The 19,008-nt window shown below is 44.0% G+C and overlaps 1 protein-coding gene across 4 annotated transcripts in view; it reads right to left on the bottom strand.

Annotated features, from left to right (window-relative positions):
• The window catches only part of si (sucrase-isomaltase (alpha-glucosidase)), a 123,813-nt gene that overhangs the window by 62,330 nt on the left and 42,475 nt on the right, over positions 1–19,008 (bottom strand). For all 4 annotated transcript variants that reach the window (XM_046313680.1, XM_046313681.1, XM_046313683.1 and 1 more), the window contains exons 13-19: positions 17,040–17,153; positions 16,861–16,945; positions 11,979–12,096; positions 10,909–11,080; positions 9,834–9,950; positions 1,934–2,088; positions 1,630–1,714 (exon numbers count right to left, since the gene is read on the bottom strand). In XM_046313680.1, the coding sequence (XP_046169636.1) occupies positions 1,630–1,714; positions 1,934–2,088; positions 9,834–9,950; positions 10,909–11,080; positions 11,979–12,096; positions 16,861–16,945; positions 17,040–17,153 (846 nt within the window). The remainder of the gene's footprint in view (positions 1–1,629; positions 1,715–1,933; positions 2,089–9,833; positions 9,951–10,908; positions 11,081–11,978; positions 12,097–16,860; positions 16,946–17,039; positions 17,154–19,008) is intronic.

Raw genomic sequence — 19,008 nt, 5'->3', positions numbered from 1 at the left:
GAGAGAGAGAGAGAGAGAGAGAGAGAGAGAGAGAGAGAGAGAGAGAGAGAGAGAGAGAGAGAGAGAGACAGAGAGAGAGAGAGAGAGAGAGAGACAGAGAGACAGAGAGAGAGAGAGAGAGAGAGAGAGAGAGAGAGAGAGAGAGAGAGAGAGAGAGAGAGAGAGAGCCATATGAAGGACCAACAAAGGACATGATTTTTCACACAAGTTATGTCTTGATGTCAATTAACAACTTATTACATAAGCCTGAATTATTACACAACGTTTGACTTTTTAGATGACATCCTCTCTGTATCCCCAAGGAGAAGTCAAGCTTGGGCTTCTCCCTTCTCTCTGCTGGCATGACAACCTTTTCACTCTGATTACAGTTGTTATATTCAGACTGGAGCCCCACTCTGCTTGTCTCTAATTCACCAGAGGCCATGCTAAATTGCTTATTAATCAGCTGGCCACTTTTAACATGACCACAATCTATCTGCACTCGCAAAACACACACACACACACACACACACTCGTGCAAATACACACGGACATGCGCACACACACTCATATGCACAAATGCGTACATACAAACTCTTTGGCGCATACACAAAAACTATTGAGTACACACACACACACACACACACACACACACACACACACACACACACACACACACACACACACACACACACACACACACACACACACACACACACACACACACACACACACACACACACACACACACACACACACACACACACACACACACACTAGTTCACACACACACACACACACACACTAGTTCACACACTAGTTGACCTCCGTTGGGACAAGCGCATAACATGACACACACACACACGCACGCACATAATGTATCTACGCTTCTAATCTGCTTGTAATGAGGTCAGTGCTCTCATTAGTGCGGCGGGGAAAAAAGGAGGAAATGAAAGAGAAAAGAGAGAGGGAGGATGGAAAGTAAATCCCATGTTATGTGCTTGTCCCAACGGAGGTCAACTAGTGTGTGTGTCATGTTATGTGCTTGTCCCAACGGAGGTCAACTAGTGTGTGTGTCATGTTATGTGCTTGTCCCAACGGAGGTCAACTAGTGTGTGTGCCATGTTATGTGCTTGTCCCAACGGAGGTCAACTAGTGTGTGTGTCATGTTATGTGCTTGTCCCAACGGAGGTCAACTAGTGTGTGTGTCATGTTATGTGCTTGTGTGTCATGTTATGTGCTTGTCCCAACGGAGGTCAACTAGTGTGTGTGTCATGTCTTGTGCTTGTCCCAACGGAGGTCAACTAGTGTGTGTGTGTGTCACGTTATGTGCTTGTTCCAATGGAGGTCAACTAGTGTGTGTGTGTGTGTGTGTGTGTGTGTGTGTGTGTGTGTGTGTGTGTGTGTGTGTGTGTGTGTGTGTGTGTGTGTGTGTGTGTGTGTGTGTGTGTGTGTGTGTGTGTGTGTGTGTGTGTGTGTGTGTGTGTGTGTGTGTGTGTGTTAAGAGAGAGATATCTTCTCTCAAGGTGTTTATTCCACCAATCGTTTTTTTTTTAGATAATTTCAAATTAAATGTGAAATATTATCTGTGTCGTAGTATGAAACGGAGCTAGTCTAGTTCACTGAGCCTGAACCAGTACATGGACTCACAGGGTCCAGTACAGGTGTGATGAGCAGGTGTTTCCCCCAGAGGAACTGGCGGTCCACTGTCCATGTGTTATTGTCAGAGTAGAACCTGGGAGACGGACAGAGGGGGGGGGGTTATTCATGTGGACCGATCAGTGCTTGTTTTTGTAACATCCATGCATTGTTTCCAAAAAAAAATAAAGTTGCCTCTAAACTCTGATCAGTTGGGTCAGTGTTCGTCCTTGTGGACTTGAGGAAGATGATGGTATTCCTGATATGAGCCTGAGAGAAACTGCTACCAAGATCAACAGGAAGTGATGTCACTTACTCGTGCATGACGGGCCGGACCACGGTGTCCCCGGTAGTGTGAGCCTTGTAGAAGAGGGTGTAGAGGTAGGGGAGAAGGGTGTACCGGATATTCAGGTAATGTTTAGAGGTATTCACCAGCAGTGAGTCTACACCAAACGCTGCCGGGTCCTGGGGCTGGAGGGAGGGAGGGATGAAGGGGAGGGGTGGAGAGAAGGGAGGGAGGGAGGGATGGAAGGAAATAGGGAGGGAGGGAGGGAGGGAGGGAGGGAGGGAGGGAGGGAGGGGGAGGGAGGGAGGGAGGGAGGGAGGGAGGGAGGGAGGGAGGGAGGGAGGGAGGGAGGGAGGGAAGGAATGTGGGAGGTAAGGAGAGAGAGAGGGAGAGAAGGAGAGAGGGAGAGAAGGAAGGAATGAGGGAGGGAAGGAGGGAGGGAAGGAGGGTAGGAAGAGAGGGAGGGAGGGAGGGAGGGAAGGAGAGAGGGAGAGCAGTGATTTATAACCACCATGATGACACTTTGTAATCAACAACAACACTCAACAGATAAGTGAACAGAAAGAACAGAAAAAGAGAAAGAGGTGAATTCCAGCTGAAGAGGGAGAGAACAAATAAGAAATCAGGCCAGAGAGACAACAGAGAAAGAGGAATGTCTAGGACTTTGGCTTGTGTGACCTTCTGATGAGAGAAGTGATTAGGGCAAAGCAAAGGTCAAACATTATCCGTCTCATTTAGTGTGAATCTCTCGTTAGATACATTAAAATATCCTGTCTGCCGGCAGAAGGCCTCTCTCTCTCTCTCTCTCTCTCTCTCTCTCTCTCTCCATGTTTTATAAAACCAATATTTTTATTATCAACATTTCAGCAAGGCCTTATTTCAAGACCACTGAAGTTTATTAATACATTTAATGACATATTTTACCAGGTATGATGGCTGATTACATACGTGACTCGTTTCAGGAAACTCGACGTCTGTCACACTTCACTACATTACAGGAGCGGCATTTTAACATAAACTCTTCAGTATTTGCTGACAGTTCTTTCTACCTCACTGTCGTTTTTGAAAGCTGTAGTGTAAGTTTTGCTACTTTTCTCAAACAACATTGATTCCCTAAATTTAAAAGGTGCTATCGACCGATTAGTCGTAAACTGTTCTCTCTGCAACCGCACAGCAAGCGGTACCGGTGCACCAAGTCGAGGTCCAAGAGGCTTATAAACAGTTTCTACCCCCAAGCCACAAGACTTCTGAACAGCTAATCAAATGGCTCCCCAGACTATTTGCATACACAGCTCCTACTCTCTGTTTATTATTTACACATGTACATCTTACCTCAATTACCTTGACTAACCGTTGCCCCGCACAAGGTATATATCCTCCACATTGACTCTGTACCGGTTCCCCTGTATATATCCTCCACATTGACTCTGTACTGATACCCCCTGTATATAGCCTCCACATTGACTCTGTACCGTAACACCCTGTATATAGCCTCCACATTGACTCTGTACTGGTACCCCCTGTATATAGCCTCCACATTGACTCTGTACCGGTTCCCCCTGTATATAGCCTCCACATTGACTCTGTCCCGGTTCCCCCTGTATATAGCCTCCACATTGACTCTGTACCGGTTCCCCCTGTATATAGCCTCCACATTGACTCTATATCGGTACCCCCTGTATATAGCCTCCACATTGCCTCTGTACCGGTACCTCCTGTATATAGCCTCCACATTGACTCTGTATCGGTACCCCCTGTATATAGCCTCCACATTGACTCTGTATCGGTACCCCCTGTATATAGCCTCCACATTGACTCTGTATCGGTATCCCCTGTATATAGCCTCCACATTGACTCTGTACCGGTACCCCTGTATATAGCCTCCACATTGACTCTGTATCGGTACCTCCTGTATATAGCCTCCATATTGACTCTGTACCGGTACCCCCTGTATATAGCGTCCACATTGACTCTGTATCGGTATCCCCTGTATATAGCCTCCACATTGACTCTGTACCGGTACCCCCTGTATATCGCCTCCACATTGACTCTGTATCGGTACCCTCTGTATATAGTCTCCACATTGACTCTGTACTGGTATCCCCTGTATATAGTCTCCACATTGACTCTGTACCGGTACCCCCTGTATATAGTCTCCACATTGACTCTGTACTGGTACCCCCTGTATATAGTCTCCACATTGACTCTGTACTGGTACCCCCTGTATATAGTCTCCACATTGACTCTGTACCGGTACCCCCTGTATATAGTCTCCACATTGACTCTGTACTGGTTCCCCCTGTATATAGTCTCCACATTGACTCTGTACCGGTACCCCCTGTATATAGTCTCCACATTGACTCTGTACTGGTACCCCCTGTATATAGTCTCCACATTGAGTCTGTACTGGTTCCCCCTGTATATAGTCTCCACATTGACTCTGTACCGGTACCCCCTGTATATAGTCTCCACATTGACTCTGTACCGGTACCCCCTGTATATAGTCTCCACATTGACTCTGTACTGGTACCCCCTGTATATAGTCTCCACATTGACTCTGTACTGGTTCCCCCTGTATATAGTCTCCGCATTGACTCTGTACTGGTACCCCCTGTATATAGTCTCCACATTGACTCTGTACTGGTACCCCCTGTATAAAGCCTCACTTGTTATTTTACTGCTGCTGTTTAATTATTTGTTACTAGCATGCTAGCTAGTCACAACGAGAACCAGAGCACCATGCTGGCTAGTCACAACGAGAACCAGAGCACCATGCTGGCTAGTCAGAGAAACAGAGCAGCATGCTGGCTAGTCACAATGAGAACCAGAGCAACATGCTGGCTAGTCACAACGAGAACCAGAGCAACATGCTGGCTAGTCACAACGAGAACCAGAGCAGTATGCTGGCTAGTCACAACGAGAACCAGAGCAGCATGCTGGCTAGTCACAACGAGAACCAGAGCAGCATGGACACACAAGAAGCCGTGAACTCAATGAAGAGAAAGAACAAAACCGACCAGGATGAAACCCTTGCAACCTCTTTACCTCAGACCCCAAGTAAAAATCTACCGTGAAAAAAGTAAAAGAAGACATTTCCATGTCTGAACTTTTCTCTGCAATCCAGTCCCTGTCTACTAAACAAGACGCCACACTCTCCAACGTGTCCATCATAGAGTGGGTTACTGAAAAAACATCAAAGAAGATCAATCATTTGTCAGAAACTGTCAGTTAGCTACGCACAAATTGTGTGCGAGAACAAGGAAAAGATAACGTTCCTGGAGAATGATTTGAAGAAAACTTAGTTGGACTTCAAAGGTACTCTGACAGATGGAATCTGAAAATCCAAGGTGTAAAAGAGGTAGATGGAGAGGATATTAGGGAAGCAGTCATTAATATCCTGGGAAAGGTAGCTCCGTGCATCAAAGACAAGCTAAGAGACGTGATCGCGGTGGTACATCGACTTGGGAAACGAAGATCTGATGGGCCCCCTCGCAATATCATTTTGCGCTTAACTATGCGCCATTACAGGGACATCATCTGGAAAATGGCCAAGGGGAACACGTTTCTGGATGAGAAGAAGATCCGCATTAAAGAAGATCTGATACCGCAGGACCCGACTGACTGCCAGGGAGACTTGAAAATGATATTTTCATCATTTGTAATGTGTATGGATATACCTCACCTGCTCCAAATAAGACCCCTTTTACCCAATTTACTAGGAAAGTACCAGTACAGCTTCTTTGCGCTAGGGGGCAGTATTTTGAAGTTTGGATGACACACGTGTCCAAAGTAAACCACCTGTTACTCAGGCCAAAAAGCTTGGATATAATTGGTTGTTTTGGATAGAAAACACTCTGAAGTTTCTAAAGCTGTTAAAATAATGTCTGTGAGTATAACATAACTGATATGGCAGGCGAAAACCCAAGGAAAATATATCTAGGAAATGGGCCTATTGACTATATAAAAAGCCTATTGACTATATAAAGGGTTAGGACCCAGATTGCAGTTACTATGGCTTCCACTAGATGTCAACAGTCTTTAGACATGGTTTCAGGCTTGTTTTCTGAATAATAAGACCTTTTGCTATGTGGTTTATGGAATCAAGCAGTACTGGTTTGCGCGTGTGACTGTGTGTGCGCTCTTCAGTCTTTTTCCTTTCTATTGAATACGCTATTGTCAGTTGAAATATTATCGATTATTTTGATAACTGACACCCTGAGGGCTAGTTATAAACATTGTTTGACATATTTCAATGAACTTTACCGGTACTTTTAGGATGCATTCGTCTGCATGTTTTGACCGCCTTTGAGCCAGTGGATTACTGAACAAAACGTGCCAACAAAACAGAGTTTTTGTGATATAAAGAGGGACTTTATCAAACAAAACAACAATTTATTGTGTAGCTGGGACCCTTTGGATTGCCAACAGAGGAAGATCTTCAAAGGTAAGTGATTTATTTTATTGCTATTTCTGACTTTCGTGACGCCTCTGCTTGGTTGGAAAATATTTGTAAGCTTTTGTAAGCAGGGCGTTGTCCTAAGATAATCATATGGTATGCTTTCGGCGTAAAGCCTTTTTGAAATCTGACAAAGCGGCTGAATTAACAAGAAGTTCATATTTGAACTGCTTTGGGATAGGGGGCAGCATTTTCACTTTTGGGATGAAAAGAGTGTCCAGAGCAAACTAACTCCCACTCAGTCCCAGATGCTAATATATGCATATTAATATTAGTGTTGGATAGAAAACTCTCTGAAGTTTCTAAAACTGTTTGAATGATGTCTGTGAGTATAACATAACTCATATAACCTATATGGCAGGCAAAAAACTGAGAAGAAATCCAAACAGGAAGTGGGAAATCTGAGGTTTGTAGTTATTCAAAGCTTGGCCTACCGAATACACATTGAGATATGGATAAATTTGCACTTCCTATGGCTTCCACTAGATGTCAACCGTCATTAGAAACTTGAATGAGGATTCTACTATAAAGGAGGGGCTCATGAAACCTCTTTGAGTCAGTGGTCTCATGACGCGAGCTCCCGACAGAGTTACCTCTCGTTCCAGTGCTTTTCTGAAGACAAAGGAATTATCCGGTTGGAACATTATTGATGTTTTATGTTAAAAATATCCTAAAGATTGATTCCATACATTGTTTGGCTTGTTTCTACGACCTCTAATGGAACTGTTTGAGTTTTTGTCTGGACGAAATTCTCGCGCCTCATGAAGATGGGTTACTGGGCTGAACACGCTAACAACAAGTGGCTATTTGGATATACATGATGGACTTTATGGAACAAAACATTTATATCATTTATTGTCGAACTGGGATTCCTGGGAGTGCCTTCTGATGAAGATCATCAAAGGTAAGTGAATATTTATTGTGTAATTTCTAACTTTGTTGATTCCAAAATGGCGGATATTCCTCTGGCTGTTTTTGGGTTCTGAGCGCCATTTTCAGATTATGCTTTTTCCGTTAAGTTTAAAAAAAAATCTGACACAGCACTCCCAGGAATCCCAGTTCGACAAAAAATGACTGATTTGTTCCATAAAATCCATTAATTAAGAAGAAGTCTATCTTTAATTCTGTGAATAAGAGTTGTATCTTTAATCAATGTTTATTATGAGTATTTCTGCAAAATCACCTGATGTTTTGGAATCCAAACATTTCTGCACGTAAGGCACCAATGTAAACTGAGGTTTTGGATATAAAATATGCACATTATCGAACAAAACATACATGTATTGTGTAACATGATGTCCTATGAGTGTAATCTGATGAAGATCATCAAAGGTTAGTGATTCATTTGATCTATATTTCTGGTTTTTGTGACTCCTCCCTTTGGCTGGAAAAATGGCTGTGTGTTTTTTGGAATTGGCTATGACCTAACATAATCAAGGGTAATATTCTCAGATACGAACCATTTATAACATTGAAAGAGTTCCCAATACCTTTCAGAGAGTTTATTTCTGTGATCAAAGCCGTTCCCATTGGTCTAACTACACTAATGAAAACTCATTTTAGCTTTGGTAATGATCACAAAGTTTATCCAGAAGTCAGATTGGAAGGCGTGGGCTTACTTGAGAAATCTTGTTGTAATAAATATATAAGACACATTCTTCAAGGTAAGAATCTGTCTCGCTTGTTCTTTGAATGTAAATTTGTGTCAGAATTTTGGGAAAACCTTGTATTTACCATTATGATCACCACCCATGTTTTTGACGTGAAGGATATAATATGTTACTATTGCAATGATAACAAGACCATTGAAACGATTGTGAATTTTTCTTTCTTGTTGCCAATAACTTTATAGACAAACAAAAATTCAAAAAGTACACTTATTTATGATTGAATTGAACTATTTTATTAAAATAGTGAATAACAACAAGAAGAACATTTTCCTGAACCATTATAATAAGATTTTTTCAAAGTGATTACAATTGCACTAGAATTGTACATTTTTGTATTACTTTATATGTTTTGTATGTTTTAGTATTTTCTCGTTAATACCTATGTTCTGTTTTGTATGATGTAACAATGTAAATTGTTGATCTGAATTTTTTATTTTTTTAATAATAATTACAAATAATAATAACATGTTACTAAACCCACTACAATCATGCAGTAACGTAGCCAGTTAATTGTTACACAAGCAGGCGGACATAGGCAGAGGACGTCCTCTGGAAGTTCTCATAATTACTGTGTAAGTATATGGAAGGGGGTGAGAACCATGAGCCTCCTAGGTTTTGTATTGAAGTCAATGTACCCAGAGGAGGACAGAAGTTACACCATGGTGCTACCCTACAGAGTGCTGCTGAGGCTACTGTAGACATTCTTTGCAAAATAGTGTGTTTTAATCAGTTATTTGGTGACGTAATTGTATTTACTTTAGTTTTATCTAAAAGTTATAGCTTTTTTACATGTTTTACAATTCACATTTTTTTATGAAATTATCTGAGGATGATAGTCCTTCCTTTCTTCCTATGAGGAGCATCCACTGGCGTCGGGTAAGCATCATTGAATAATTATAAAATATTTGTAATATATGCAAGTTACCACTTCACTGTGCCATTTACACCTTCTGTATCCTGTGCATGTGACAAATAAACTTCGATTTCATTTGATATAGTGTGTGTTTGCTACATGACCTCACATTTGAATCCTTACAGAGATGGGTTAAGAAGGTGTGAATGATGCTGAATGGGTGTAGACAAAGAAGAGCTCTTCAGTAGGTGTAGCAAAAGATTCAAGGACCATTTTCACAAAAGTTTCAAAGCAGAATTACTTGCCCCATTGTTCCTCAAGCATAGTGTAGGATATACCATTTTCTAGCTCTGCGTCTCTACTCTGATCCAATGTAAAAAAAAAACACAACATCAAATGCTGCTACATAAGACCGAATCGAGGCAGTCGGTCACATGTTCTCTTTTACAGCAACGAACTGGGGAAGAGTTACAGTGGGGATGTGGAATGGGATGAATGAGCCAATTGGAAGCTGGAGGTGATTAGATTATCGTGAAAGGTATAATAGCCAGATGGGGAAATTAGTCAGGACACCAGGGTTAACGCCCCTACACTTATGATAGGTGACATGGGATCTTTGTTGACCACAGTCAGGACACCCATTGATATGTCCCATCCGAAAAACGGCACCCTATGTAGGGCAATGTCCCCTTCGCTGCCCTGGACTGACCCTGCATTGTTATCCTATCTAAGTCTTGAGCCGTCTCCAATCACAATATAAAGGGAGACTGAGCATTGAAACTGTGACTTGTTTTGAAAAAGCCCCTTAGGCCGAAAAGTTGACAACATGAACCTTCATCAGAAATCCTTCTCTGTTTTTACTTTGACATATCCATACTTGGATCCATACATTTGAAACTTTTTTGACTCCATACTGTACATGGTGTCGTAAAGAAACAAGGGAACAGGTACCTTGTAATGCTGGGCGTTGTGGTTCCGGCTGAAGGGATAGAATGCTCCAACCTGCATCCAACGACGACACAACTCTTCTGACACGTCGTCAAAGAAACCGCAAATATCAGCACCGATCTGAAAACGCACAACACAGGACAAGACAGAACGTTACAAACGCCGACACACTCACAACAAATAATAATCAGGAAAGCACACAGATATAGCGTTTGAAACTAGCATTTGAAACGATACAGCAGGGTCTGGAATGGAATTGTTTATCTTGTCTTATATTGGTTTCCATTTGTTAAAACAATTCAATAAGGCTAAATTGGCACAATACAGAATACATGTATGCAGTCTCTGTTTTGGTAATTGCACATGGTAAGCATAAAAGAAAATACCCAATCAATGGCCCATCCTTTGAGAGCAGTGTGTTTGGGTGTTGCTATTGTTTGATAGCAGGGCACTTTAACAGCATGCTCAATGGGAGGACATCGATCCATATCCAAGCCTCCCTATGCCAGCGATGTGTGTGTGTGTGTGTGTGTGTGTGTGTGTGTGTGTGTGTGTGTGTGTGTGTGTGTGTGTGTGTGTGTGTGTGTGTGTGTGTGTGTGTGTGTGTGTGTGTGTGTGTGTGTGTGTGTGTGTGTGTGTGTGTGTGTGTGTGTGTGTGTGTGTGTGTGTGTGTGTGTGTGTGTGTGTGTGTGTGTAATTGAATGAGAGAGTGAGTTTGAATGGGTGTGTGTGCCAAACAAGAATTGGAAAACCTCTTGGACAGAGTCTCATCAGGACTGTCGTTGGCAACTCTAACACTCCCTGTCACACCTGGAGGTGTGTGTGTGCCTGTGAGCGTGTGCGTGTTGGTTTCTCGTTTGCAATGTTACTTGTCTGAGGCCAGAGCCAAACGGCTTCTAACCATTCTAATATCTCATCAGTACGTGTTTCTTACTTATCTGCCTCTGTCTCAGCTGTGGGAGTAAAGAACAAGCTTCCAGTCAAGACACTTTTCAGTCTCCAAACAGATAAATAGCCCAACCTGTTAAATCAATAGATGACGGTATCAAACCGTTGGACATCACGTTGAGGTACTCACGTAGGGGATTCCGAACAGGCCAAACTCCAGCATGCCAGGTATGGCCCATTTGATGTCGTTCCAGTTAGCAGCATTGTCACCCAGCCAGTGGCCGGAGTACTTCCCCACACCAGGGAAGGACGAGCGGGTCAGTATCAGGCTCCTGTTCCCCTCAAACACACGCTCTAGAGCACTACAGGGAGAGTAGGGGGAGAGGGAGTGGTGTGTAGAGAGAATGAGAGAGATAGAGAGTATCATCATCACTGCTTTACTGCTCTAATTAGCTAGCTAAATCGAACGGCCATTGATTTTCATGACAATATTATGTTCTGAAGATGTTTACATAGTGTGTCTCCTGACAATAAGGCCTTTTAATTACCCGAGAGAGAAATAGACAGAAGAAAAAATTAAAGTCAGGACTAAAGAGGAGTGGAGCTAGTGAGCGGTATGCTAACAGGATGATGTGACAGAGGAGTGGAGCTAGCGAGCGGTATGCTAACAGGATGAAGTGACAGAGGAGTGGAGCTAGCGAGCGGTATGCTAACAGGATGAAGTGACAGAGGAGTGGAGCTAGCGAGCGGTATGCTAACAGGATGAAGTGACAGAGGAGTGGAGCTAGCGAGCGGTATGCTAACAGGATGAAGTGACAGAGGAGTGGAGCTAGCGAGCGTTATGCTAACAGGGTGAGTCAGCGATGGAGGAGGCCTCTCAGAAGACAATGTAACTCAACGAGCTGTGTCAGGATTCCCTGCTGAGACATAACTCTGTGTGTGCGTGCGGGTGGTTATGCGTGCATAGGGATTTACCTCCGAGACACAACAATCCTCATTTGACTAGCCGACCCAATGACAGCGCCCCAGGCTCTATTTTTAATGATGCTCTATTTATTTCGACAAATCATCACAACTCACCTCTCAAACATCAGGACAGTGAAGCCTCACTCAGCACATAGCAAGGCCTCTAACTCTAGACCTACATCAGTTTACAGTGATAAGGATATGCTGGTGGAATTCAAGTATACAGACTAAATAGTCCATTCTATGGCCGAGCTTCAGTACAAGTTCTACACACATAGTAAGATCCCTACTCACTCTCTGGTGGCTAGAACCATGGCGTATCCATAGAGACTGTGGACATCATAGTGGTTTCCCCAGGTCTGTTTCGAGTCCATACACAGAGTCTTACTGTACAACACCCCATCCAGGATACCTGAGGAGGAGGAGGACAGAATGAGAGAGAAGCGTGGAGGATATATATATTTTTTTGTCTGCAGTTTTTGATATTCAAAAAAGTTTGTGTTTCCTGTTAATTAAAAAAAATAGAATGTGGCTCCTTTCATCAGAGATACCAGTGTACTGATTTGGCTTAATAAACAGCCTTACTAGGAGTGATGGGAGGGCAGATGAGGGTAGTTGAGGGTTGCTAAACAGCCTTACTAGGAGTGAAGGGATTGTATTTGAGGGGTACTAAACAGCCTTACTAGGAGTGAAGGGAGGGCAGATGAGGGTAGTTGAGGGTTGCTAAACAGCCTTACTAGGAGTGAAGGGATTGTATTTGAGGGGTACTAAACAGCCTTTACTAGGAGTGAAGGGAGGGTAGTTGAGGGTTACTAAACAGCTTTTACTAGGAGTGAAGGGAGGGTGGTTGAGGGGTACTAAAGAGCCTTACTAGGAGTGAAGGGAGGGTAGTTGAGGGTAGTTGAGGGGTACTAAACAGCCTTACTAGGAGTGAAGGGAGGGTAGTTGAGGGTTACTAAACAGCCTTACTAGGAGTGAAGGGAGGGTAGTTGAGGGTTACTAAACAGCCTTACTAGGAGTGAAGGGAGGGTAGTTGAGGGTTACTAAACAGCCTTACTAGGAGTGAAGGGAGGGCAGTTGAGGGGTACTAAACAGCCTTACTAGGAGTGAAGGGAGGGTAGTTGAGGGTAGTTGAGGGTTACTAAACAGCCTTACTAGGAGTGAAGGGAGGGTAGTTGAGGGTAGTTGAGGGTTGCTAAACAGCCTTACTAGGAGTGAAGGGAGGGTAGTTGAGGGGTACTAAACAGCCTTACTAGGAGTGAAGGGGGGGTAGTTGAGGGTAGTTGAGGGTTACTAAACAGCCTTACTAGGAGTGAAGGGAGGGTAGTTGAGGGTAGTTACTAGGAGGAAGGGAGGGTTGCTAAACAGCCTTACTAGGAGTGAAGGGAGGGTAGTTGAGGGTTACTAAACAGCCTTACTAGGAGTGAAGGGAGGGTAGTTGAGGGTAGTTGAGGGTTACTAAACAGCTTTACTAGGAGTGAAGGGAGGGTAGTTGAGGGTAGTTGAGGGTTGCTAAACAGCCTTACTAGGAGTGAAGGGAGGGTAGTTGAGGGGTACTAAACAGCCTTACTAGGAGTGAAGGGAGGGTAGTTGAGGGGTACTAAACAGCCTTACTAGGAGTGAAGGGAGGGTAGTTGAGGGTAGTACTAAACAGCCTTACTAGGAGTGAAGGGAGGGTAGTTGAGGGTAGTTGAGGGTAGTTGAGGGGTACTAAACAGCCTTACTAGGAGTGAAGGGAGGGTAGTTGAGGGGTACTAAACAGCCTTACTAGGAGTGAAGGGAGGGTAGTTGAGGGGTACTAAACAGCCTTACTAGGAGTGAAGGGAGGGTAGTTGAGGGTAGGTGAGGGGTACTAAACAGCCTTACTAGGAGTGAAGGGAGGGTAGTTGAGGGTAGTTGGGGGTAGTTGAGGGTTACTAAACAGCCTTACTAGGAGTGAAGGGAGGGTAGTTGAGGGGTACTAAACAGCCTTACTAGGAGTGAAGGGAGGGTAGTTGTGGGTAGTTGAGGGTAGTTGAGGGGTACTAAACAGCCTTACTAGGAGTGAAGGGAGGGTAGTTGAGGGTAGTTGAGGGGTACTAAACAGCCTTACTAGGAGTGAAGGGAGGGTAGTTGAGGGGTACTAAACAGTCTTACTAGGAGTGAAGGGAGGGTAGTTGAGGGGTACTAAACAGTCTTACTAGGAGTGAAGGGAGGGTAGTTGAGGGGTACTAAACAGTCTTACTAGGAGTGAAGGGAGGGTAGTTGAGGGGTACTAAACAGTCTTACTAGGAGTGAAGGGAGGGTAGTTGAGGGGTACTAAACAGTCTTACTAGGAGTGAAGGGAGGGTAGTTGAGGGGTACTAAACAGCCTTACTAGGAGTGAAGGGAGGGTAGTTGAGGGGTACTAAACAGTCTTACTAGGAGTGAAGGGAGGGTAGTTGAGGGGTACTAAACAGCCTTACTAGGAGTGAAGGAAGGGTAGTTGAGGGTAGTTGAGGGGTACTAAACAGCCTTACTAGGAGTGAAGGGAGGGTAGTTGAGGGTTACTAAACAGCCTTACTAGGAGTGAAGGGAGGGTAGTTGAGGGGTACTAAACAGCCTTACTAGGAGTGAAGGGAGGGTAGTTGAGGGTAGTTGAGGGTAGTTGAGGGGTACTAAACAGCCTTACTAGGAGTGAAGGGAGGGTAGTTGAGGGTAGTTGAGGGGTACTAAACAGCCTTACTAGGAGTGAAGGGAGGGTAGTTGAGGGTAGTTGAGGGGTACTAAACAGCCTTACTAGGAGTGAAGGGAGGGTAGTTGAGGGTTGAGGGTAAGGGAGGGTTGAGGGGTACTAAACAGTCTTACTAGGAGTGAAGGGAGGGTAGTTGAGGGGTACTAAACAGTCTTACTAGGAGTGAAGGAGGGTAGTTGAGGGTACTAAACAGTCTTACTAGGAGTGAAGGGAGGGTAGTTGAGGGTACTAAACAGTCTTACTAGGAGTGAAGGGAGGGCAGTTGAGGGGTACTAAACAGTCTTACTAGGAGTGAAGGGAGGGCAGTTGAGGGGTACTAAACAGTCTTACTAGGAGTGAAGGGAGGGTAGTTGAGGGGAAGGGAGGGCAGTACTAAACAGTCTTACTAGGAGTGAAGGGAGGGTAGTTGAGGGTTACTAAACAGTCTTACTAGGAGTGAAGGGAGGGTAGTTGAGGGGTACTAAACAGTCTTACTAGGAGTGAAGGGAGGGTAGTTGAGGGGTACTAAACAGTCTTACTAGGAGTGAAGGGAGGGTAGTTGAGGGGTACTAAACAGTCTTACTAGGAGTGAAGGGAGGGTAGTTGAGGGTTACTAAACAGTCTTACTAGGAGTGAAGGGAGGGTAGTTGAGGGGTACTAAACAGTCTTACTAGGAGTGAAGGGAGGGTAGTTGAGGGGTACTAAACAGTCTTACTAGGAGTGAAGGGAGGGTAGTTGAGGGGTACTAAACAGTCTTACTAGGAGTGAAGGGAGGGTAGTTGAGGGGTACTAAACAGTCTTACTAGGAGTGAAGGGAGGGTAGTTGAGGGGTACTAAACAGTCTTACTAGGAGTGAAGGGAGGGTAGTTGAGGGTTACTAAACAGTCTTACTAGGAGTGAAGGGAGGGTAGTTGAGGGGTACTAAACAGTCTTACTAGGAGTGAAGGGAGGGTAGTTGAGGGGTACTAAACAGTCTTACTAGGAGTGAAGGGAGGGTAGTTGAGGGGTACTAAACAGTCTTACTAGGAGTGAAGGGAGGGTAGTTGAGGGTTACTAAACAGTCTTACTAGGAGTGAAGGGAGGGTAGTTGAGGGGTACTAAACAGTCTTACTAGGAGTGAAGGGAGGGTAGTTGAGGGGTACTAAACAGTCTTACTAGGAGTGAAGGGAGGGTAGTTGAGGGGTACTAAACAGTCTTACTAGGAGTGAAGGGAGGGTAGTTGAGGGGTACTAAACAGTCTTACTAGGAGTGAAGGGAGAAGTAGTAGGGTACTAAACAGTTGAGGGGTACTAAACAGTCTTACTAGGAGTGAAGGGAGGGTAGTTGAGGGGTACTAAACAGTCTTACTAGGAGTGAAGGGAGGGTAGTTGAGGGGTACTAAACAGTCTTACTAGGAGTGAAGGGAGGGTAGTTGAGGGGTACTAAACAGTCTTACTAGGAGTGAAGGGAGGGTAGTTGAGGGGTACTAAACAGTCTTACTAGGAGTGAAGGGAGGGTAGTTGAGGGGTAAACTAAACAGTCTTACTAGGAGTGAAGGGAGGGTAGTTGAGGGGTAGTTGAGGGGGAGGGTACTAAACAGTCTTACTAGGAGTGAAGGGAGGGTAGTTGAGGGGTACTAAACAGTCTTACTAGGAGTGAAGGGAGGGTAGTTGAGGGGTACTAAACAGTCTTACTAGGAGTGAAGGGAGGGTAGTTGAGGGGTACTAAACAGTCTTACTAGGAGTGAAGGGAGGGTAGTTGAGGGTAGTTGAGGGGTACTAAACAGCCTTACTAGGAGTGAAGGGAGGGTAGTTGAGGGTTACTAAACAGTCTTACTAGGAGTGAAGGGAGGGTAGTTGAGGGTAGTTGAGGGGTACTAAACAGCCTTACTAGGAGTGAAGGGAGGGTAGTTGAGGGTTACTAAACAGTCTTACTAGGAGTGAAGGGAGGGTAGTTGAGGGGTACTAAACAGTCTTACTAGGAGTGAAGGGAGGGTAGTTGAGGGGTACTAAACAGTCTTACTAGAGTGAAGGGAGGGTAGTTGAGGGGTACTAAACAGTCTTACTAGGAGTGAAGGGAGGGTAGTTGAGGGGTACTAAACAGTCTTACTAGGAGTGAAGGGAGGGTAGTTGAGGGGTACTAAACAGTCTTACTAGGAGTGAAGGGAGGGTAGTTGAGGGGTACTAAACAGTCTTACTAGGAGTGAAGGGAGGGTAGTTGAGGGGTACTAAACAGTCTTACTAGGAGTGAAGGGAGGGTAGTTGAGGGGTACTAAACAGTCTTACTAGGAGTGAAGGGAGGGTAGTTGAGGGGTACTAAACAGTCTTACTAGGAGTGAAGGGAGGGTAGTTGAGGGTTACTAAACAGCCTTACTAGGAGTGAAGGGAGGGTAGTTGAGGGGTACTAAACAGTCTTACTAGGAGTGAAGGGAGGGTAGTTGAGGGTTACTAAACAGTCTTACTAGGAGTGAAGGGAGGGTAGTTGAGGGGTACTAAACAGTCTTACTAGGAGTGAAGGGAGGGTAGTTGAGGTTGTTGTCATCACATCCCTTGATGGATCCTTTCATGAAGTTAGACACCTCATTCATATCCTGTCAGGAAGAAGACAGAGTTGGGATGTGTGGATGTGGATGTCAGACTTGAACAGAAATATAGTACAACCAAGCATTAGTAGAATAGACTTACAATCCACAGAGCGTCATGTTTGATTTCTTTGAATAATCTGACGTACTCATCAATCCACCACTCTTTACAGCTGGGGTTAGTGTAGTCTGGAAACACTGCCACACCTGGCCAGACCTAGAGAGAGAGGGAATAGAAGAGAGAATGGTTATTGCCAAGAAACACCAACTCATCTGGACAGACCTACAATATAGAGAGATAAGAGAAACACTAAGTCATCTGGACAGACCTACAATATATAGAAAGAAGAGAAACAACTAAGTCATCTGGACAGACCTACAATATAGAGAGAGAAGAGAAACACTAAGTCATCTGGACAGACCTACAGTATAGAGAGAGAAGAGAAGAGATAAACACGAAGTCATCTGGACAGACCTAGAGTATAGAGAGAGAAGAGAAGAGATAAACACTAAGTCATCTGGACAGACCTAGAGTATAGAGAGAGAAGAGAAGAGATAAACACGAAGTCATCTGGACAGACCTACAGTATAGAGAGAGAAGAGAGGAGAGAAACACAAAGTCATCTGGACAGACCTACAGTATATAGAGAGAAGAGAGGAGAGAAACACTAAGTCATCTGGACAAACCCACAGTATAGAGAGAGAAACACTAAGCAATCTGGACAGACCTACAGTATAGAGAGAGAAACACTAAGTCATCTGGACAGACCTACAGTATAGAGAGAGAAGAGAAGAGACAAACACTAAGTCATCTGGACAGACCTACAGTATAGAGAGAGAAACACTAATTTATCTGGACAGACCTACAGTATATAGAGAGAAGAGAAGAGAGAAACACTAAGTCATCTGGACAGACCTACAGTATAGAGAGAGAAGAGAAGAGATAAACACTAAGTCATCTGGACAGACCTACAGTATAGAGAGAGAAACACTAAGTCATCTGGACAGACCTACAGTATAGAGAGAGAAGAGAAGAGAGAAACACTAAGTCATCTGGACAGACATACAGTATAGAGAGATAAACACTAAGTCATCTGGACAGACCTACAGTATATAGAGAGAAGAGAGGAGAGAAACACAAAGTCATCTGGACAGACCTACAGTATAGAGAGAGAAACACTAAGTCATCTGGACAGACCTACAGTATAGAGAGAGAAACACTAAGTCATCTGGACAGACCTACAGTATAGAGAGAGAAGAGAAGAGATAAACACTAAGTAGACATAGACGTAGAGAGAGGGAGAGAAGTGGAGCAAAGGACACAGAGAGAAAGAGAGAGGATAGGAGGGGATAACGATGGTAGAAATGCGAGGGAAACATTTAGAGGGGAGAGAAGGACATATGAGAGAGACGGGAGGAGGAATCGATTCTACGATATAAATATCCAGACGTGACTGTGAGTTTGAAGCCTTTGCTAATGACATGCAGCACAGAGAGCAATGATTAATCCTCAGAGAAAGAGGGGGAGGGCATTGCATGTGTGTGTCTGTAGCAATGCATACATGTGTACATTAGGTTGAGGTCTTCACTGACCTTGTATGACAGAGTTGTAAAGATTAAATCTCAAGATTTCTTCACTCCCCACAGTTAAACGTTAGCTAGCTTTTATCCCCGCTAACAACTTTACAACCACGAGCAGAAAGAGAACATTAATGATTTTCACACACGTTCACATAAACACACACACACACACGTGTCCTAATTATGACGATTTAACTCTCAAGGGAGCAGATATATAGGAACAGCTTTTGGGCAGATATATGATGCCTCCAAGGTCAGGGTTAATCTAATCAAATCAAATTAAATTGAAATGGTCATATGCTCTGAATACAACAGGTGTTTCACCTTACAGTGAAATGCTTACTAACGAGGCCCTAACCAAAAATGCAGTTAAAAAAATGCAGATAAGAGATAAGAAATAAAAGTAATTCAAGAGCAGCAGTAAAATAACAGTAGCAAGACTATATACACGGGTGTACCGGTACAGAGTCAATGTGCGGGGTCACCGGTTA

This window comes from Oncorhynchus gorbuscha, linkage group LG19, assembly GCF_021184085.1.
Source record: "Oncorhynchus gorbuscha isolate QuinsamMale2020 ecotype Even-year linkage group LG19, OgorEven_v1.0, whole genome shotgun sequence".
NCBI lineage: Eukaryota > Metazoa > Chordata > Actinopteri > Salmoniformes > Salmonidae > Oncorhynchus > Oncorhynchus gorbuscha.
Note: the sequence above shows the minus strand (reverse complement) of the source record. Positions and strands in the feature narration are given on the sequence as shown.